The 22,908-nt window shown below is 43.3% G+C and overlaps 1 protein-coding gene across 1 annotated transcript in view; it reads left to right on the top strand.

Annotated features, from left to right (window-relative positions):
* Positions 1 to 16,976, top strand: part of map2k6 (mitogen-activated protein kinase kinase 6) — a 113,623-nt gene extending 96,647 nt beyond the window's left edge. The window contains exons 11-12 of the mRNA XM_078225662.1: positions 2,620 to 2,665; positions 16,875 to 16,976. Coding sequence (XP_078081788.1) covers positions 2,620 to 2,665; positions 16,875 to 16,952 — 124 coding nt within the window. The 3' untranslated portion in view covers positions 16,953 to 16,976. The remainder of the gene's footprint in view (positions 1 to 2,619; positions 2,666 to 16,874) is intronic.
* The last annotated feature ends 5,932 nt before the right edge of the window (positions 16,977 to 22,908 follow it).

Raw genomic sequence — 22,908 nt, 5'->3', positions numbered from 1 at the left:
CATTCTCCCCATGTCTGCGTGGATTTCTTCTGGGTGGTCCGGTTTCCTCCCACCGTCCAAAAAACGCGCTGATTAGGTGCATTGGCCATAATAAATTATCCCTCAGTGTACCCAGGGGCGGCACGGTGGCTCAGTGGTTAGCACTGCTGCCTCACAGCGCCAGGGACCCGGGTTCAATTCCGGCCTTGGGTCACTGTATGAGCGGAGTTTGCACTTTCTCCCCGTGTCTGTGTGGGTTCCCTCCGGGTGCTCCGGTTTCCTCCCACAGTCCAAAGATGTGTGGGTTAGGTTGATTGGCCATGCTAAATTGACCTTAGTGTCGGGGGATTAGCAGGGTAAATGTGTGGGGTCACAGGAATAGGGCCTGGGTGGGATTGTGGTCGGTACAGACTCAATGGGCTGAATGGTCTCCTTCTGTAGTGTAGGGATTCTATCAAACAAGCACTGGAATGTGGCGACTAGGGGATTTTCACAGTAACTTAAATGCAGTGTTAATGTAAGCCTACTTGTAAGATAAATAAATGAACTTTAAAACTTTAAACATTTTCTTCATTGATCGGAAAAGAAATCTTCTCCAAGTAACATCATTGATTCAGAGTCTATTTAAGGCTTGAAGTAAAATATTTTATTTGCATTTTTCGCCAATGCTGGTTCCTTATGGTCATTGGAACATTCCTGAATAAAATTCTTTCTTAGACTTGTGTATCTATAATGGAGTAGGTCAGAAGACTGTAACTCCCATGATTTATTATTGACACATGTATTAGTATAGAGTGAAAAGTATTGTTTCTTGTGTATGCAGACAAAGCATACCGTTCATAAGAGAAGGAAAGGAGAGGGTGCAGAATGTAGTATTACAGTCATAGCTAGGGTGTAGAGCAAAATCAGCTTAATGCGAGGTAGGTTCATTCAAAAATTTGATGGCAGCAGGGAAGAAGTTGTTCTTGAGTCGGTTGGTACGTGATCTCAGACTTTTTTATCTTTTTTGCAACGAAAGAAGGTGGACGAGAGAATGTCCGGGGTGCATGTGGTCCTTAATTATGCTGGCTGCTTTTCCGAGGCAGCGGGAAGTGTAGACGGAGTCTGGTTTCCCAGAGGCTGGTTTGCATGATGGATTGGGCTACATTCATGACCTTTTGTAGTTTCTTGCAGTCTTGGGCAGAGCAGAAGCCATACCAAGCTGTGATACAACCAGAAAGAATGCTTTCTATGGTGTATCTGTAAAAGTTGGTGAGAGTCGTAGCTGACATGCCAAATTTCCTTAGCTTTTCTGTTTTTCTCTTTCTTTCCTCTACTTCTGTCCACTCTTGCTAACATTGAATCCATGCATGTTTAACTTGGCAAAATATGACCCCACAAATTATGCTGAAAACATTGACAATGTCACAATCCTTCCACCTAATTCTCTGTAAACAAGAGGTTGCTGAATTCGATTTAAATGCTGCTGAATTCAGAATCTTGTTGTGAAATTCTTCAGAGAAGGCAAGCCTTGTGACTGGAAATCTAACTTAGAAAAGGCAGTAGCTCACTGCCAGTTTTAACATCCGAGGTGAGTTCTAGATTGAACGTAACCTGTCCCATTGACGCCATGTCGTAAGATTTGAAAGTGTCGTAAAAAGTGTGGAAGATAAGATACTTTAAGAGGATTGAGGAATGAGCTCACACACAGCAAATGAAATTTGGTGCAGAAAAGTGAGAGATGATAAATTTTGATAGGAAGAATGGGGAAGCTAAATGTTACAATTTTAAAGGAGATACAAGTGGAGCGAGACCCTGAGGGTAACAGGACAGGTTAACAATGCTGTTAATAAATCATATGGGATCCCAGGTTTTCTAAAGAGAGGCACAGAATACATAAAACACTAATTTGTCCCCAGTTGGAATATTGTGTCCAATTCTGGGCACCACACTCTCGGAAGAACACAAAGGATTTGGAGAGGGTGCAGAAGAGATTTATTGGAATGGTTTCAGGGATAATTATGTGAATGGTGCAGAGAAGCTGAACTGTTCCCCTCAGCGCAGAGAAAGTTTAAGAGGAGATTTGGGTGGAGCATTTAAAATCACAATGAGTTTAAATTGAGTAAATAAAGCAAAGCTGTTTCTGATGGCTGAAAGGCTGACAGGGGAGGGCTTAGATTTAAGGTGATTGGCAAAAGAACCAGAAGGCGACATAGGAAAAAGGTTTTTATGCAGTGAGTGGTTAGGATTTGGAATGCATTGCCTGGTCGGCATTGATAGAGACACGTTCAATAGTAGCTTTCAAAAAAGAATAGAATAAATACTTGAGAGAATATCAGAGAAGTGGGCAAAGGGGTGGTGCGTCACACTAACTGGCTTGCTCTTTCTGGCACAGACTGGTGCTGTGCTGTTCAATAATTCTACAGTCCCCGCTCCTGCCAGTCACTGACCCAGAAACCTCAATGAAGTGCGGAGATCAGCAACATTCTTGTGCAGATCCTCTGCCTAAAATTAATGTCTGCTTTTCCAGCTCTAACTTCAGTGTGCTGCTTAAGCCCTAGGTGCTGACCATTGTAGTTATTCAGGATTTGAGACCGAGTCGACCCATCAAATCTAACTCAAACAATTTCACTAAAGTAACTTTCTGTATTTCTATTACAGCCTGAAGAAAAATTCCAAAGACAGACCAACTTATTCAGAACTTATGGTAAGGACCTACTCACTAATTCTTAAATGTATTACCCAATCTAGTGACTGGTTGCTATGTTGGACTTGTTTTGAATTTAGTTAGCTGATCGAGTTGAATGTAACAAGGCTGCCAAGCATCCCATATTCCATTTAACTGATGCATCAGTAGGGAATAACTGTCTACGTACTCCCACAGTCCTTAAAGACACTGTTGGGCCTCACCACAATAAAGATAAGTTTGTAAATAATACCTAACAGTTAATAGTTAACCTGAATGTGGAGTTGGAAGGTGCACTTTGCCAGTTTCTGCTCGGCTCACTCCCCTCCGAGTTTCTGTGCCTCTCCCTCCCATTCGCATCCACCCCTCCCTCCCAGGACTACTTGGACCTTTAATTAAAAATCCTCTTTACTGACCAGCTGCCTGAGGATGCCGAGCAGAGATCAGCAACTCACTGATCTGACTTAATAGCAGACCTGAGAACCTGTGTGCCTTAAGCCTTGTTTCTGATTTTTTTGATTTGATTTGATTTATTATTGTCACATGCATTAACATACAGTGAAAAGTATTGTTCCTTGCACGCTATACAGACAAAACATACCATTCATAAGGAAGGAAAGGAGAGAGTGCAGAATGTAGTGTTACAGTCATAGCTAGGATGTAGAGAAAGATCAACTTAGTGCAAGATAAATCCGTTCAAAAGTCTGACAGCAGCAGAAAAGAAACTGTTCTTGAGTTGGTTGGTACGTGACTTCAGACTTTTGTATCTTTTTCCTGATGGAAGAAGGTGGAAGAGAGAATGTCCGGGGTGCGTGTGGTCCTTAATTATGCTGGCTGCTTTTCCGAGGAAGTGTAGACAGAGTCAATGGATGGGAGGCTGGTTACCATCTGAATACTGGAGCATTTTGGGCCAATTTCTAGACCATTGTGCTCGTACACATAGAGTGAGTCTTCTTTAAAACATCATTATCTTTTTTTTTGGAATTTGTGTGGAGATCAAAGTAGGTAATTTGATTGGTGGGAGGGGAGCCCTGTGTGACCACTAGCTTTATTCATTTGCGCTTTGACAAAGGGTCATCTGGACTCGAAACGTCAGCTCTTTTCTCTCCTTACAGATGCTGCCAGACCTGCTGAGATTTTCCAGCATTTTCTTTTTTGGTTTCAGGTTCCAGCATTGCAGTAATTTGCTTTTATCCATAGCTTTATTCACTTGTTTGGGAATGGACCAGGTCTCAGATCAATTCTGTGCCAATCTGAGTTCCCGAATCCATTTTGCTTACTTGTTGACCCTCTCCTTCACCCGCATGGTTCCATGGTTGTATGGGAATTATGTCTGAAATGCAGCATCTGAAGGTGTTGGGCTGAGCACAAAATGGCAGTGATAACATCACCAGTGTGATTATATTTCCTGCAGTGCACACTGCTGTGTTTATAAGAGGTGTTTATTACTTCCTATTGCATGTGGTTCAGTGCAAAAAGTTCATTTCTGGTAATGACTAGCAGCTTTCTGTCAACTAATGATAAACCAGCTTCCTGTCCTGACGCCTTCTAGATATTCGAAAGGAAATTAATAGCATTAGGAATATTGTTGGTTAACAATGTGTTCTGAAGCGCACCCTCACAATTTGGGTTCCTTGTGCATTTCTGCTGATTCTTGATTCCATCCAGAAGTTAGCAATTTTGAATCGAAGCGCAGTTGTATTTGGCAGCTGTGCTTACAACCCAATGAGTTCTCTGGTTATTCTCTGGCAGTGTCTGGTGCAGTTGGTTAGGCAGTGGGTAGGACTGAGGGCATCATTGATTTTTTTTGCTTTGAAATTAAAACTCTTTAGGAATGGTGATGTGGCGAAAGCTAGTAAGGCAGTCTCATAGAGGTTTACAGCATGGAAACAGGCCCTTCGGCCCAACTTGTCCATGCCGCACTTTTTTTTAAACAACTAAGCCACTCCCAATTGTCTGCATTTGGCTCATATCCCTCTCTATCCATCTTATCCATGTAACTGTTTAAACGCTTTTTAAAAGACAAAATTGTACCCGCCTCTACTACTACCTCGGGCAGCTTGTTCCAGACACTCACCACCCACTGTGTGAAAAAATTGCCCCTCTGGACACTTTTGTATCTCTCCCCTCTCACCTTAAACCTATGCCCCCTAGTTTTTCCCTACCTTTGGGAAAAGATATTGACTTTCTAGCTGATCTAAGCCCCCTTATTTTATAGACCTCTATAAAATCACTCCTCAGCCTTCTATGCTCCAGAGAAAAAAGTCCCAGTCTATCAAGCCTCTCCTTATAACTCAAACCATCAAGTCCTGGTAGCATCCTAGTAAATCTCTTCTGAACTTTTTCTAGTTTAATAATGTCCTTTCGATAATAGGGTGACCAGAACTGTACACAGTATTCCAAGTGTGGCCTTACCAATGTTTTGTACAACTTCAACATGATGTCTCAACTCCTGTATTCAATGTTCTGAAAGATGAAACCGAGCATGCCAAATGCCTTCTTCACAACTCTGTCCATCTATGATTCCACTTTCAAGGAACTATGAACCTGTACCCCTAGGTCTCTTTGTTCTGTAACTCTCCCCAATGCCCTACCAGTGGCTTATGAGAGTCGCCTTTTGAGTCGCAGGAAACATTGTGCAAGGTGATGAGAGTTCTCCTTTGCTCTTTCTGTAAAACAAGTTAGCTTGGATGATCTGTTTTGTGTACTGACTGCACTTTTAGAATTTTCAATGTTGAACGTTGTTGAGTGCTGCAGAAGCAGTTCCTTGGACATTCCCTGTATTTGCCTCTTGTGAACAGTTGTAAAGAGTGGGCCAGAATCTGCTGTGAAGATAACTGAGGCCAACAATATTCACTATTATTAATGGATAAACTGCACAGCAACGTCAGCTGAGGCAAGGCATTGACTTGCATTTAAATGTGAATATCCAAAAGTTGCTGTCTTGAGTTACTCCACTCCTGCCACAGCTTGCTATTGTGCCTTGCTATTGTCGCCATAGCACCTCTCACGCTCTGTTTTTTTGGAACTTGCCGCATTTTTTTGGAACTTGCTAAGTCTACTCCTTACAAGTGCAAGTACCCTTTTAACAACGTAGTAAGTGTTAGTAGCTGCCACTCATCCTCCCTGACACAGAAAATTAATTATCACAAGTATGGAGACTCATTCAGGTCTCAAATTCTTCCATTGAAAACTATCGCACTTTTTTAAAAAAAGTTTTATTTTTCCTTTCAGTCTCTTTTTTTCTCTCTCCCTCTCTCTTAGCCCAATCTTTCCTTCTCTTGATTTCTCTTTCTGTTTGACATTCAATTCACTCCCTTTTAATTCACCCCCTTTTGCAGTCCTTCCTCCATTTGTTTCCTAATTTTTAAACCTCATTGGTTAAGGAGATACTCCATTGGTTGCCCTGTTAACTTCAGGTCCCAGATGCCCTGTTTTCTTCACTGCGCCATTGTCAATTCACACCTGTCACAACTTTGTGAATAATATGTTTTGAGCTGGAGTGTGCTGGGGAAGCCTAACTAGTGGCAAGCCTGGCCTTGTATCTTCCTGCCTCGCTAGTGGATTCTGACTACCTTGGCCAGCACATTACCCACAAGATCAGGCAGTTGATTGTCCTTTTTGATGATGTTGGTCACCTTGTTACTTAAATGGCCAGTTTGTAAAGAAGGAGGTCCCATTGCCTAACTTAGACAGCCCAACAGGGGTACCAATGCCTCAGTGTCACAACCAGAAAGGCAACTGTATCAGTGCTCTTGAGTTTTACACAGTTGCACAGTGGTTAGCACAGCTGCCTCACAGCTCCAGGGACCCGGGTTCGATTCCCTGCTTGGGTCACTGTCTGTGCGGAGTCTGCATGTTCTCCCCGTGTCTGCGTGGGTTTCCCCTGGGTGTTCCGGTTTCCTCCCACAGTCCGAAAGATGTGCTGGTTAGGTGCATTGGCCGTGCTATATTTTCCCTCAGTGTACCTGAACAGGTGCCGAGTGTGGCGACAAGGGGATTTTCACAGTAACTTCGCTGCAGTGTTAATGTATGTCTATTTGTGACGCTAATAAATAAACTCAAATTTAAGGAGAGAGTGACAGAGATACAGATTGCCCAATGAACCATGGAGCTCCTGTTACAGACATGCCAACTAAATCCTTGCACTCTTAACTCTCAAATGTCAGCCGGTGAACTTGAAATGAAACCCCACGTTTAAAAATGTTCAACCTGCCATGCTGAAGTTGCTCTCCGATGTCTTCTCCAGATGTACTAAACATTTTGTAACATGTTTTACACACTTTGTTGAGGAAGTGAATCTTTCTATGTCACCATTCCTTGTATCATGCAACAAAAAGATTACTGAACTTCTAGATAACTTATTAATTGCAAAATTAGTTCTTCCAAAGGAAGAAACTGTTTAAGATGTGGTGATTGCCCCTTAAAGGGCAACACAGCAGAAGAGGGTCACCTGGCTTGAGGGACCAATTGAGACTGAGAGTGGGTAATCACCCCAGAGAGTGGAGTCCTATCTTGGGCAGAAGACAGTCTGAAGACATGTAGGAACTCGTCAGAGCAGCTAATAGACTGCTCCAGGGCAGTGCGTGCGCGCATGCGTGCGTGCATGTGTGTGTGTCTGCCAGTCTCTGTCGAGTTTCTCTTTGTTAATAAATACCTTTTTTGTGTTTCTGACAAAGTCTGAGAGTGTGCATCATGACAGCATGGTGACACAGTGGTTAGCACTGCTGCCTCACTGAGCCAGAGACCCGGATTCGATTCCCGGCTTGGGTCACTGTCTGTGCGGAGTCTGCATGTTCTCCCTGTGTCTGCGTGGATTTCCTCTGGGTGTTCCGGTTTCCTCCCACAGTCTGAAAGACGTGCTGGTTAGGTGCATCGGCCATGCTAAATTCTCCCTCAGTGAACCCGATCAGGCGCCGGAGTGTGGCAACTGGGGGATTTTCACAGTAACTTCATTGCAGCGTTGATGTAAGCCTACTTGTGACACTAATAAATAAAGGGGAGGCAGTGACATAGTGGCATTGTCACTGGACTAGTAATCCAGAGATACAGAGCAAGATCTGGGGACCTGGGTTCAAATCCCAGCATGGCAGATGGTGAAATTTGAATTCAGTTTTAAAAATCTGGAATTAAAAGTCCAACGACAACCTTGAAATCATTGTCGATTATTCTAAAACCCACTAATGTCCTTTAGGGAAGGAAATCTTTCATCCTTCCCCGGTCTGGCCTACATTTGACTCCAGATCAATGTAGTTGACTCTTAAATGCCCTCTTGAATGGAGGGCAGTTAGGGAAGGGCAAATGAATACTGGCCCAGCCGGCGATGCTCACATCCTGTAAATGAATTTTTAAAAAACTTAAACTTTAGGTAAAGAACTGGAATTGATACAGAGCCATTTCATGATCTCAGGACGTCCCAGAGTGGTTTATAGCCAGTGAAGGCACTGAAGTGTAGTCACTGTTGTATTGCGGGAAATGTGGCATCTAATTTGCACATTGAAAAAGGGAACTGAGCTAGATGTTAAAATAAACAGGTTAAATTGGCGGAGGTAAGAACTTGGTTGGAGGATGCTGAATTTGTATAACATCACCAGCAGTGATTTCTACTCTCCGGATATTATTACAAAATAAGTAAACAAGATTTTTGTTTAGGAATTCCCAGCCAAGTGACTGGGAGTAGGAGAGGGAATCCACCTCAACTGAGAGAGGCTCGATTTTCCAAATTGTGTAGTTCTGTCGTTCTTTCGTTCCACGTGACTATTAACATTTTGCCAGAAAAATATTGTTGTCGATGTCACAGGTGATGATAAGCATGTTTTTTTTTTAATTAAAAAGAACACTGCGTGCTGGGAGGAAATAAATTGCTTTCAAAATATGTTGACATGTGGTCCCAAAGTGCAATGGCAAAATAGTTTCTGGAGACTTCTATGGTTTGAGGTTACATGGAGCCCAGCCCCTGGCGTGCGGTCGACGAAAGTAGTTTCTTATCTGAGGACCTTTCGTTTGAAAAGGAGTTTAGTCTATATTCCCTCTGCAACAGCAGAACTTTAGAAGCTGCAGAGGTGAGCCAGTCTCCCGTTCGCTATGTACACAGTAACAGGTCCAAAGCCATGTGAATCTTGCCTGCCAAACAGTTGAGAATGGCAGTCTGAGAGATTAGAAAAAGTTTCCTCTAAGGAGGCTAGATGCACAATAGCCCTAAGACTACATGACTGGTTATTTTAAAAGGGAGCTTAAGTTTGGGTAAGTACAAGGTGTCTTGGCTGCAGATCCTGACATAACTCTCGGACACTTTCCTGACTGTAGGATTCCATGATAATCCTTTGCCCAGAAATTTATTTGTCTATTTTCGTAGAGCAGGATGTCATACAACATACTTCCCTTAATACACAAATCTAGATGGATTGGTGCCGATTGTTGTTTGGGGATTGGAATGTTTAAGAGTGTGTTTTCAAACCAGTGGATTAATGGAATTGTTACAAACCATCTCCCACACACTGGAGCTTCCATTAAGCAGTGTATCTCCACTGTTCTGTATGAAGGGTAGAATCACTGCACACAGTGCTCGGGGAAATTCAGCTAGCTATTTGGGATTCCTCTAACACTTGTTTCTTACCAAATAATCTGTGAATTATTTAACGATTTTAACCATTTAATTATTTGCAGTAGAGTCCCAGTGCCTTCCACCGTCCTGTCTTATCCCAGATGGGTACTTATGTTGAGCAGATGGTGCTGACTATATGCCATTGCCATCCGGTGGCAGTTACAAGAGTGCTACTTACGCTGCATTATATGAGCAAAATATGAGAGTCATAGAGGTTTACAGCATGGAAACAGGCCCTTTGGCCCAACTTGTCCATGCCGTCCAGTTTTTACCATTTAAATTAGTCCCAATTGCCTGCGCTTGGCCCATATCCCTCTATACTCATCTTGCCCATATAACTGTCTAAATGTTTTTTCAAAGGCAACATTGTACCCACCTCTACTACTACCTCTGGCAGTTTGTTCCAGGCACTCACCACCCTCTGTGTGAAAAAATTGCCCCTCTGGATTCTCTTGTATCTCTCCCTGCTCACCTTAAATCTGTGTGCTCTAGTTTTAGACTCCCCTACCTTTGAAAAAAGCTTTTGACTATCTATCTTATTTATGCCCCTCATTATTTTATAGACCTCTATAAGATCACTCCTAAGCCTTCTACGCTCCAGGGAAAAAAGTCCCAGTCTATCCAGCCTTTCCTTATAACTCAAACCATCAAGTCCCGGTATCGTCCTAGTAAATCTTTTCTGCACTCTTTCTAGTTTAAATAATTTTTGATAATAGGGTGACCAGAACTGCACACAGTATTCCAAGTGTGGCCTTACCAATGTCTTGAACAACTTCAATAAGACGTCCCAACCCCTGTATTCAATGTTCTGATGTGGAGATGCCGGTGTTGGACTGGGGTAAACACAGTAAGAAGTTTAACAACACCAGGTTAAAGTCCAACAGGTTTATTTGGTAGGTTTATTTGTGTGGCTTTTGCTACCAAATAAACCTGTTGGACTTTAACTTGGTGTTGTTAAACTTCTTTCAATGTTCTGACCAATGAAGCCAAGCGTACCGAATGCCTTCTTCACCACTTTGTCCACCTGTGACTCCACTTTCAAGGAGCTATGAACATGTACCCCTAGATCTCTTTGGTCTATAACTCTCCCCAACGCCCTATCAGGAACTGAGTATTCTGGGCAGTTCAAGCAGCATTTAAACCACAAAATTAAGGTGCACTTTTAAATGTTTCCTGATGGGAAGTTCATATTGAGTTCTTCAGGACAAATGGTTGTCTTTTTAACAAAAAAGCATTTCATGGTATATGTTTGTAGAACCAGCCATCCCTCTGGTGTGAAAGGCCATCTTTCTGTAAGTTTACATTTGTCCGTCTTTAGAAATGGACTATTGGTCCTACTTCACTTGTTAATACTGTTTGCTTTCAGGTGATCCATGTTAACTTTTACATTAATGTACTAGAACTGTTTTCCACAAGACCAAATGCTAATTGTTACTTGCTCAAGAAAAATCATAGAATCCCAACAGTACAGAAGGAGATCATTCTGCCCATCGAGTCTGCACCAACCACAATCCCCAGGCCCTATTCCCACAATCCCACATATTTACCCTACTAATTCCCCTGACACTAGGGTAAATTTAACGTGGCCAATCAACCTAACCTGCACATCTTTGGAGTGTGGGAAGAAACTGGAGCACCCGGAGGAAACCCACGCAGACACGGGGAGAACATGCAAACTCCACACAGAAACATTATATTGTGCCATGGAAAGGGAGTTTTGTTTTCATTGTTTTAAATGACAGAAAACACATGAAACACCGAGAACTGTGTTTATTACACAGTGAAACATCTTCTCTGTTGACTCCCATCACCAATTTGATCTTGGAAAGGGCAAGAGAAGCTTAAGAAATGGAGGAACGATTGAATCTACATACAGCAGATTAAATTATGCAGCGTTACTTGAATCTCGGTGTTGTAACTGGAGACCTTCCAAAGATGTGCGGATTGGGTGGACTGCCCATGCCAAATTGACTCCTATTGTCAGGAGGATTAGTAGGATAAATATGTGGGGTTACGGGGATAGGGCCAGGGTGGGATTATTGTTGGTGCAGACTCAATAGGCCGAACGACACCTTTCTGCACTGTAGGGATTCTGTGATTCTAGGGACTCTGTGGAAACACGATGCCCCGGCCATTGGGTATAGTGGACAGATGGCGTTCATGTCGAGGTATCTGTTAAACTCAGTGGGGTCTTTTTTCATAAAATCAAATGTTAAAGTGTGATAATCAAAGATTTTGACCTTCATAGGATTAAGGATTCACAACATCTCTTCCTGACTACTTTTCTGTGGTGGATCGGTGACATAGTGGTTAGCACTGCAGCCTCACAGCGCCAGGGACCCGGGCTCAATTCTAGCATTGGGTGACTGTCTGTGTGGAGTTTGTATGTCCGGGTGCTCTGGTTTCCTCCCACAGTCCAAAGATGTGCGGGTTAGGTTGATTGGCCATGCCAAATTGACCCTAGTGTCAGGGCATTAGTGGGGTAAATATGTGGGGTTACAGGAATAGGGCCTGCGTGGGGTTGATATTGGTGCATACTCGATGGGCCGCATTGTAGGGATTCCCTATGATTCTATGATCTTTCTTGAGCAATTAACAATCAGCATTTGGTCTTGTGAAAAACAGTTCTAGTTTTCATTGAAAATCCATGTTAAGGGCACAAAGGCACATTAGCAACACGGAAGAGGCATCTGGATGGGTACATGAAAAGGGAGGGAATGGAGAGATACAGGCTGAGTAAGGGTAGAAGGTTTTTTTAGTTTAGTTAGGGCATCATGAACGGCACGGACTTGGAGGGTCAGAGGGCCTGTTCCTGTGTTGTACTTTTCTTGGGTCACTATCTGTGCAGAGTCTGCACATTCTCCCCGTGTCTGCGTGGGTTTCCTCCGGATGCTCCGGTTTCCTCCCACAGTCTGAAAGACGTGCTGGTTAGGTGCATTGGCCATGCTAAATTGTCCCTCAGTGTACCCGAACAGGCACCGGAGTCTGGCGACTGGGGGATTTTCACAGTAACTTCATTGCAGTGTTAATGTAATCCTACTTGTGACAACAAATAAGCTTTAAAACAAATTTGACACCAATAAATAAGTGGGGAGGCGATGACCTAGTGGTATTACCATTAGACTATTAATCCAGAAACTCAGCTAATGTTGTGGGGACTTGAGTTTGAATCCTGCCACGGCAGATGATGGAATTTGAATTCAATAAAAGAAATCTGGAATGAAGGATCTACTGATGACCATGAAACCATTGTCGATTGTTGGAAAAACCCACCTGGTTCACTCATGTCCTTTAAGAGAGGAAATCTGCCGTCCTTACCTGGTCTGGTCAACATGTGACTCCAGAGCCACAGCAATGTGGTTGACTCTCAACTGCCCTCCGAACAAGGGCAACTAGGAATGGGCAATAAAAGCTGGCCAGCCATCGACACCCACGTTCCACGAATGAATATAAAAGAAACTTTTAGACTTTGAAACTTTTCTTTGTTCTAAACCTGAATTGTCGAGTGGGCACCACTGGGGTAGACAGGGTCACATGGGAACATAGGATAAATTGAAGAGTAGATGTTATGTGATTTCTCGCTTGGACTTTAAAGAAAAAAATGAATAAAAAAGAGCTGATGAGAACACCGATTATAGTAATATTAATAAAGCAAAGGCCCAGCACTACTTTGCTTGAGCTCAGGTGAACTGATTGACTTCTTTTTAGTTCAGGATATCACTGATGCGGAGAAGTTAGTGGGCGGGAATTTCCGGCGGTGTTTGCCCCGAAACCGGAAAACCTGCTTGAGGTCAACGGACTTTTCCATGGTCCGCCCCTCACTCGCTACGACTCCTGTGGTGGGCGGAACGGGAACATTCACCCCAGTTGGGTTCAGCCTTGAAGCCATCTTGTATTGCAGCTCTTCACTTGAACAGAAATCTACCATAACTATTGCCAGGTCAAGATGAGAAAGTTTGCTAATCTTTCATTTACATAATGCAGAGCTACAAGCCCTAAGATGTATCCTTAGCTATTGATTCTTAATATGTAGAGACCAGCCCCTTTACCCACTGCCCTATAATGTACGACATATTCCTAGTAACTAGCTCATGCCATTCTCACCTACAATACTTTAAACTTTCAGCCTGAAGGTGCAGCTTTGCATCAAGATTTCACCAGCTGCTGTAGTGCTGGACTACGTTTTGTGTTATACACAGCATAACAGTGTCTTGGAGTGTCTTTAAAAAGCCTCAAAATTTAGACTTTTCACCTATAATTCCACCCCCTCCCCTCATAAATAAATCTATCATTTGAAGGAGATGCCCGAACCGTTAAGATGATTTGATGCATAATGTTGGACCACATAGGGCATTATGTACAATATTTTCAGGACCATGTTAAAGGCGCCCGTAACACAGGCATGTCATAGAATCATAAAATCATAGACTCCTATAGTGCAGGAGGGGGCCATTCGGCCCATCAAGTCTGCACCAACCACAATCCCACCCAGGCCTTATCCCTATTACACCATGCATTTACCTCAGCTAGTCCCCCTGACACTAAGGGGCAATTTAACATGGCCAATCCACCTAACCCGCATATCTTTGGCCTGTGGGAGGAAACCGGAGCACCCGGCGGAAACCCATGCAGACACAGGGAGAACGTGCGAACTCCAGACAGACAGTGACCCAAGCCTGGAATCGAACCCGAATCTCTGGCGCTGTGAGGCAGCAGTGCTAACCACTGTGCGACCGTGCCACCCTCCGGTATTGGAGTCAGCAGCAGAGGCTTTTCATTCACAATTAATCAGACTTAGTGGAATAGTGACTCTTAACATATGCTTTGTTATTCTGTGTCTGCACTGTCTGTTTCCCATTAATCTGCTGCTCATTGTAAATATTCTGATACGTCTTTACCTGTCACATGGCATCAGATAACATCAGGTTCTAGGCCATACTCACTTGGGGCGGGCAGCTTTATTCAATTTGGTCTTTAGCTTCACAGAAGTAATAAATACTATTCTACATTATTAGCAGGCAGTGGGATGGAATTCAAAGCAGCAGTCCAAATTTCAGTGTTCAAACGATCAGGACTTATTATTTTAACATTCAAACTGCTTGATTGAAGTCCCATTGTGTGTTACCCTATACAGTAAATTTAAATGGTTGGTAGTGCCAGCTTCAGTATGATTTGCATTGTAACTGCGTACTCTGATGATGTCTCCGTCAAAAACAGAGCTTCTGACATGTCTGCCTTTTTCCTTGACCAAGGTTCCCCCTCATCCCGACTGTGGTTGCCAGGGCACCAAATCGAGTCTAATCCTTCCCCCACACCTCTGCCCTCACCCCTTCCACTTCTTCCCAGAACCATGATAGGATCCCCCTTGTTCTCACTTTTCATCCTATCAATCTCAAAGATTAATCATCAGCCATTTACGCCAACTCCAGCATGATGCCACCATGAAGCACATCCCCCCCCACCACCACCACTGTCTGCATTCCGCTGGGACCACTCCCTCTGTGCAACCCTGATCCACTCCTCCAGTGAAGCCCAATGCAAACTGAATGATCTTCATCTCATCTTCCAATTAGGCACATTACAGTATTCTGGATTCAACATTGAGTTCAACAACTTTAGACTGTGACCTTTCTCCTCCAGCTTGACCCCTTTTCTTTAATCATTTCTTTTCCTCCCAAAATAGCCCATCCCCACAGGACAATCTGTCATTTGTTCTTAAGTTTTCTTTTCACTGAGTATTGATTTTTGTTCTTCCATTAGCGTATTCTGCTATCTTTCCAGCACCTTCTTTAGTTCTTAACACGGCCATTGACACTTCCTTTATCTTGGACTCTAAACATCTTTGTTTAAACAACCTGCCCTGGCCCACACCTATCCCTGACCTTCCATTTTGCTCCATCCCTACGTAAACAGTATAACATCCATCACATTTCTCCTCTTTAGCTCTGAAGAAGAGACATAAGGGCTCGGAAAAGTTAACCATTTCTCTCTCCACAGATGATGCCTGGCCAGCTGGGCTTTTCCAGCATTTTCTGTTTTTATTTCAGCTTTCCAGCATCTGCAGTATTTTGCTTTCATTCACTTGATAGTGATTGGCTGGATTCTAATGAAAGACATTGTTTTTTTTATGACAATGTGATATCCCAAAAATTATCAAATACATTGAAATAAATTTAACAACCTGTCTGATTACTTTTCCCAAAGGTAGGGGGGTCTAAAACTAGAGGGCATAGGTTTAAGGTGAGAGAGTAGAGATACTAAAGGGCCCAGAGGGGCAATTTTTTTCACTCGGTGGTGAGTGTCTGAAACGAGCTGCCGGAGGCAGTAGTAGAGGCAGGTACAATTTTGTCTTTTAAAAAGCATTTAGACAGTTACATGGATAAGATGGATGTTGAGTGATATGGGCCAAATACGGACAATTGGGACTAGCTTAGTGGTAAAAACTGGGCGGCATGGACCAGTTGGGCCGAAGAGCCTGTTTCCATGCTGTAAACCTCCATGACTCCACTGGTCCACCACCGTGGCAACTGTGCGACCACTCCTGCACAATAATGTGTTGCACATTGAGTTGTAGATCATCTGAAGCAGGTACTGCTTTGGAAAGAAGATGTCATCGTAATACCAGAGATGTTAACTTCTGGTGTTGCATGGGAGAGATAGGATTCTTTGTCATCAAGACCCCTTTTTTTGTGATATCCTCCCATCTCCACCCCTGGAAGTCTTGAATCTGATACTACAAGGTTACAAAGAATGGAACTCACTGGAAATTGGTTTTGCATTGGCCTTGTGAAATGATATGACTTGCCTAAAGAGGTAATTTACATTGCACCACCTATTGTTACTTCAGTGTTGCACTATTAGAATAATTTGCCCATAGTGGATGTGCTGATATTGAAGTTGGGGTTTGACTGTATTTCTGATCCACATGACCTGATTACTGATACAACAACACAGCCTCTGAGTGAGCAGTGAGGACTTAAGACTTTTCCAAAATCACTTTACACCTACGCTTTCTAATGAAAAGGCATCTGTTTCCTGATGTGCAATCAAGGCTGGCATGATAGCACAGTGGTTAGCAGTGCTGCCTCACAGCACCAGGGACTCTAGTTCGATTGTCGGCTTGGGTGACTGTGGAGTTTGTACGTTCTCCCCGTGTCTGCGTGGGTTCTCTCCGGGTGCTCCGGTTTCCTCCCACACTCCAAAGATGTGCAGGTTAGTTGGATTGGCCATGCTAAATTGCCCCTTAGCGTCCCAAGCTGTGTAGGTTAGATGGATTAGCAATGGTAAATGTGTAGGATCACGGGGATAGGTTAGGAGGGAAGAGGGCCTTGGTAAGATACTCTGTCAGAGAGTCAGTGCAGAGTCGACGGGCCAAATCCAAATGGTCTCCTCCTGCACTGCAGGGATTCTATGATTCTTTATAATTCTATGTTCACCATTAATCTCCCTGTTAGAATGTCACAGCTAACCTGAAAGTTAATATATCGAAAGGAAACCTTTAGCTATTTGGGTTGAAATTTTGGGTGTTCTGCTGGGTTAGTTGGATTCTTTTGAGCGTCTGTCATTGAAAATAGACATAAAAGCATTCCTTGAGCTCTAACCCCTGTGTTTCTCTGTTCTCTGTAGCAACATCCCTTCTTCACGCTGCACGAATCCAAAGAAACAGATGTGGCATCTTTTGTGAAGCTTATCTTGGGAGATTGAAAGGCTCCTGTGAAGTGCAACAGCTTTTGCCATTGGTCCATCTACACGTTCTGGATTCACAGGATATTTTCTGTCATTGTCGATGTCGAAAATATATCAAGAGTTTCAAAAGTAACTCTGGCCACTGGCAAGAACGGGATGGGGAAGGGGGGGGGGGGGGGGGGGGGGGGGAGGGGGGGGGGGAAGGGGAATCATTAGCAAACTTGTGCAGTTGAAAGAAAAGGTTCGGGCACCTGCTGCTCTAAATGTCTGAGTGGTGCAGTGGGAATCCTTCCACAAACCTTGGTCAAAGATTTTTGACTGTCTTGCAAAAACAAATAATTGGTAGTCGGTTCACTTTTTAATGAGTTGATTTGTTTTAATTTAAGTGGATAGTGGGTATTGTTCTCATAATTATCTGCACAGGCTCCCTGTGCGACTGTGATGAAGACTTGCATTGAGTCAGGCAAAGCGTCGGCCTCTTAAAGGCCACTAGCTCTCAAATTGTAGAATTTTAATGCAAGGCTGTACTGTGTGTGCAAGTGCGTGTGCGCGAGTTTTTAAATAGGTGCACTGAAAATTGTGTGACTGCGGGCAAACCAAGGGGTGCGCAGACAACCAGTTCAATTGGCAGGTGCTATGGTGGAGTCCGCCTTTGGCTTGACAGGTCTACCCACTCCTGGCTTACGTATGGTGTGGCTTTTGGTTGTATGTAAATACTGTGATGTAAATAAATGCTCACTTCCGTAAGTGTAACTCTGGACACACAGAAACAATGCCCCTCCCCTCCCCCAAACCCGTGCCCCGTGTTTCCTACTCTAGATTAGATCTAGTCAACATCTATTGAGTGACTGAGGCCGGGATTCTCCAACCTTGTTCGCCCTGCCAACGGGAGAATTTGGCACTCAGTCAAAACTCCATTCACTGCAGCGGGGCTGGAGAATCCCAGCCACGTGCGAGGTTGGAGAATTCCGGCCTGAATCTTTTCATATTTTTGCCTAGAGTACTAAATCTTGGAGTCACTAAAAGTAATAGCAAACATACCCTTGTAAAACGTAATTTATTTTTTAAAAGATTCAGATGTTAGTTTATCCAGTCTAATGTATGTCATGCACGTCCAATTAAGTTTTGCAAGTAGTATTTTATTAAGTGGTTAGGGTGAATATTGCATTTTTACATTAAGCTTGTGCAGGTCACCTTGTAATTCTGAGGTAGATTTAATGAGCCCATAATTTAGTTGCAGTTTTAAAAACGAAGATCCTTTTGAATTAATTTCTTTTTAAAGGTGAGAAGCAGAATGTTGCAAATTTCTGACCCACATTAGAGTACACCGTACAGGAAAGGTGGTCTTCTACTCAAAACCCAGCTGCTTTTTCTTTTCCCATTTATAATGGTATCAGTTAGCGGGATTTTCTGGTCCCACCCACCGGTGGGATTTACTGCTGCCGCCGAAATCAATGGACCTTTGGCTGACTCGCTGCATTTGCCGTGGCGGGATTCGCCATGCCGGGGCCGGCAAACCCCAGTGTCACCTTGGGCACAGATTCCATCTCCTAGACTGTGCAGGAAAGAAATATTTGAGTCAAGAACCACTTCCTTCAATCTTGACTTGCGATGCCTTGGCAGTTGACATCAGTGGAACTTATTGGCGAGTCCTGCGTGATGTGGGAATGATCCTTTCTTCTCCAATGAATGGAATGAGATGGGAAAGCTTATTCTCTCGGGAACTGCCCAAGTGTGAATTTTGCAGTAACTATGATTTTGAAATCTCTGTCTGTCGAAAATTGGAAACTCATATTACAGCTTCGAGCCAATTCTCAGAAGATTATTCTTTTCCTCCCATTTTCCTTCCCTCCTCTCTTGAAGGCAACTCCCAACTTAACCTGAGGTCAATAACCACAATTACTCCTGCTAGCCAAGTAGCTGTTATTTGATCCTGAGATTTTACACAGCATTCTTTCCTCCCACCGTCTAGTAAGAGGTATACTTTCCTCCCCCTGAGGGAAGAACTTTTGTGAGTTGCTATCGCAAACCACTTGTCCACATTCTGAATTTTCAGACGGGAATGAGCTGCTTTCTAGCAGTGTTGTTAATCCAACACTAATGTGCTGTTACTCATGAACCCAATGCTGAAGCCTTATGAGCGATGCTAAGGAGGAGCGCTGCAGACTCACCTATGCATCACATGGTCAGGGTTGACCATGTGATGCATAGGTGTCATATCAGCGATTTTCTATTTGGAATTGTAGTCCACTGCTGGAGGAGTTCTGGATGATGTATGTTTTCCAGCTACTGTTCTTCCTGATACAGGAGCTGGAAAGACCACTGGAAACTTTTGTGAAGAACATGTTGTTCTCAGCTCCATTCATCATCCCCCATTTGGTGATTGTCCGAAACTGCTACTTGTGCCAGCTCCATGGATTTCTTTGCTGCCCGAGAAACACAAATGTTTATCTTTTTTCTTGATGCTATTCTGGTCTTATTTGAAAATGACCATTTGCAGCAGTTCACCAGTGTTTCAAGAGCAGCACTTCCTGTCAGATATAGCAGCTTAAAATTCTGCAGTTGGTTGATATTCTTCCTTGAACAATTTTGAGATGTGCTACCCAAGAAAAGATATTCTTGTCTAGGGCAGTATTGAATAGATCTTTGAAGGTGCTACATCAAAACTAAAACTTCAGCAGAAATGAATTCTTGTTTTTATAAAAGGCAATGGTAGAAATGAAGATTTTTTAAAAATATATTAACTTCACTATTCACTGATTTCATTGGTGATCTTTGTCCCCACTTTGACTGAAGTAATATGCTTAATTACCTTATGTTATGGAATTTAGGTCATTTAAGAATTTAGGTCTGTGTGGAGTTTGCACATTCTCCCCGTGTCTGCGTGGGTTTCCTCCAGGTGCTCCGGTTTCCTCCCATAGTCCAAAGGTGTGCGGGTTAGGTTGATTGGCCAAGCTAAGTTGAACCTTAGTGTCAGGGGATTAGCAGGGTAAATGTGTGGGGTTACGGGAATAGGGCCTGGGTGGGATTGTGGCCAGTGCAGACTCAATGGGCCGAATGGCCTCCTTCTGCATTATAGGGATTCTATGATACCCTTCACTTCAGTCATTGGTGTTGTGCAAGAGTTGGTTAGCTAACTATTTGCAATACCTAAATTTGTCAGACTATTGTGACATTTTCTTTTAAATAGGATGACAGAAGATCAGGGCTAAAACATAGTTAGGTGCTGGTAATTTTAAACTCTGTCTTCTGTGTGTTAGGATACATCTAAAGCAAAAGACTAAATGGCATCTTATGGAAGGAATAGGGAGTTAATCTACTGGTAGGATTCTACTCTGACATGCAAAGAAATTAAATGCTCAGACAGCTGAATCAGGCTAGCCTTTTGCCATGGGTCTAGTTCTGTTCACGTGTCTTCAGGGGAAATGAGAGCACCCCTTGCTACTGACCACAACATTCAATCCACAGAGAGGAAACTTGGCATCCCTCTTTGAGTCCAAATATTCCTATAATTAAAACAAAGTTCTCTATGGATTAAATGTCTGGAGAGGTGAGCATATCAACCAACTCTTGGATTTCAATACACCAAATGTGAGCTCTAGTTGGTGTTGATTGTGAGGCTTGTTGATACACTGGCCCTTATCTTGCTTTCTAAAAAAACTTGAGTCTCCACTCGCCAGCCAAATGTATCGGGAAATACACTTCAATCCTAAGGTGCTATTTCCTATGCCTCAACCCTCTTTGTCCCAGTTTTGCCACCTGACCCTTACTCCTCACGAGGATGCAACAGTGATGTGGTTCATATGTTCACTCTTGACGATCTCTTCAATATTGATGATCTCTTCAATAGTGTGTAGTGTTTACAGCTATAATAATGATTGGATAGCAAATGAAATCCACTACAACTGGTTAAAAGTTTGACTGCTTTAAAGACTGGAGTGGTATTTCTATCCAGTTCCCTACCTCCATTTTGTGAATTCATGTTTAAGAATTGAATATCATTGATGATCTTTTGTGATCTTCATCAAATCAGTTAAATTACCATTTGATTGACCAGGTAATTGTAGGATTCAATAAGTGAACTTCTTTTGTGATTGAGAAACATGCTGAAGAATTCTAGGCTGAGAGTCCTGACCCCGTCACGGGAGGAACTGCCACAGGGGTTGCAGCAGGTCAGCCAAAAGCCCATTGGCTTTGAAAGGGGTGGCACCCTGGCGCTTTGGTTAGCACTGTTGCCTCACAGTGCCAGGGACCGGGTTCAATTCCGGCTTCGGGTGACTAGCTGTGTGGAGTTTGCACATTCTCCCTGTGTCTGCGTGGTTTCCTCCGGGTGCTCCGGTTTCCTCCCAAAGTCCAAAGGTGTGCAGATTAGGTTGATTGACTATGCTAAAATTGCCCATAGTGTTAGGGGGACGAGCTAGGGTAACTACATTGGGTTATAGGATTAGGGCCTGGGTGGGATTGTGGTGGGTGCAGGCTCGATGGGCCAAATGGCCTTCCTCTGCACTGTAGGGATTTTATGATGCAATGACTTTCAGCGGGACTGGAAGATCCCAGTAGCTGCGGGGCCGGAAAACTCTGATCCTGGAGTGCAAACAGGATACATACATTGAAGGACTTGATGGTTTGTCTTGCCTGTTGCCAGGACATGACAGTGAACCTGACACAAAAGGACAAGACAACGTTGTCAGTCTTTTTCTCTGAAAGGTTGTGCTTTGTTTAGCCTGACTCTTCCCGCTCTCCAGGCCCAATCCCTCTTGCAACATCGAACATTGATGCTGATGTTTGCTCTAGATCTTTGAGGCATGATTTTTTTTTACAACCCTGTAGATGTTTGTTGGATAAGTGAGACAGTAGAACTTTTCCTGTGCTGCTAAAACCCACCTAAGATTCAATCAGGTTTGATTCTAGTGCAAGCCCTTCTGACTGACTCTATATTTAGCAATTTCTGTAAGGGATAAGTTTAAACACATGCCGTCATCCCATTAGATACTGTAACCACATTGTGATCTCATCAGTCTCTTGACTTTAGATTTATTATTTAACATGTAGTTCAGGCTGATTAAAGTGAAAAGCTTTTCTAAACACTTAAATTGCTCTATGATTTTGCATGCGAGGTGAAAAGTAGGCAGCTCTCAGTTGATCTTGTTTCTCAGCCACTTTGGTGTGAGTGTGCGGGTGTGCATGTTTGTGGTGTAGGGTAAGCTTACTCATTTAACTGTACATGTAGGCAAATGTACTGCACAATTGTTTGGGTTGACTATATTTATCGCTGGTATATAATTTAACTTGATTTATTTGAAGTCTGGGAGGGTGTGTGTTGAGCGGGGGAAGTGAGAAGTAAAGCTGCTGTATTCCTTTCTGATGGTTACTTGTTTTCCCAGGGAGCGATTTTCCCATTTGCTTTGGACGGATGGTACTGTTCAGTTATCAGGAATTGATAGCTAGTAATCAGCTGTGTTCTGTTGATCATGACTGCACAACAATATTCACTTTGGTTTTGAATGTGGTTCCTGATCTGTGGTGCTGTACACCCATCACACCTGACGAGGAAGCCAAAATGAATATTGGTTGAAAATTGTGCCTGTAGTTATTTGACTGGGTGATGAGGTCATGTGGCACTGTTTCTCCACTTCTCAGCCACCTTCGTCACAAAGCGAGAAGTGTCTTACCTCAGTCAGGAGGGGATGTGTTTGAATGTCTCTTCCCACGTAGTGGACACTCTGTTTGCCTGCTGAGTGCGCTGCTGTTGTTGAAATGGTGAACTTTGCACCTTGCTCACCTGGCCTTCAATCTCCGGGAGACAGAGTGTGAGGGGGCAGCACGGGAGGATAAAGGCTTTACGGCAATGGGTGTTGTATAGTGCATAGAACATCGAATGTAATAGACCTTGGAGGGAAGGCCTTTGTTACACCTGAGCACTACACTGGAGAAGGGTAGGGTGGCAAATCAGAATTACTAACGCTTATAAAGC

This window comes from Mustelus asterias, chromosome 12 (assembly GCF_964213995.1).
Source record: "Mustelus asterias chromosome 12, sMusAst1.hap1.1, whole genome shotgun sequence".
Lineage (NCBI taxonomy): Eukaryota > Metazoa > Chordata > Chondrichthyes > Carcharhiniformes > Triakidae > Mustelus > Mustelus asterias.
This window is presented reverse-complemented; position numbering and strand designations above follow the sequence as displayed.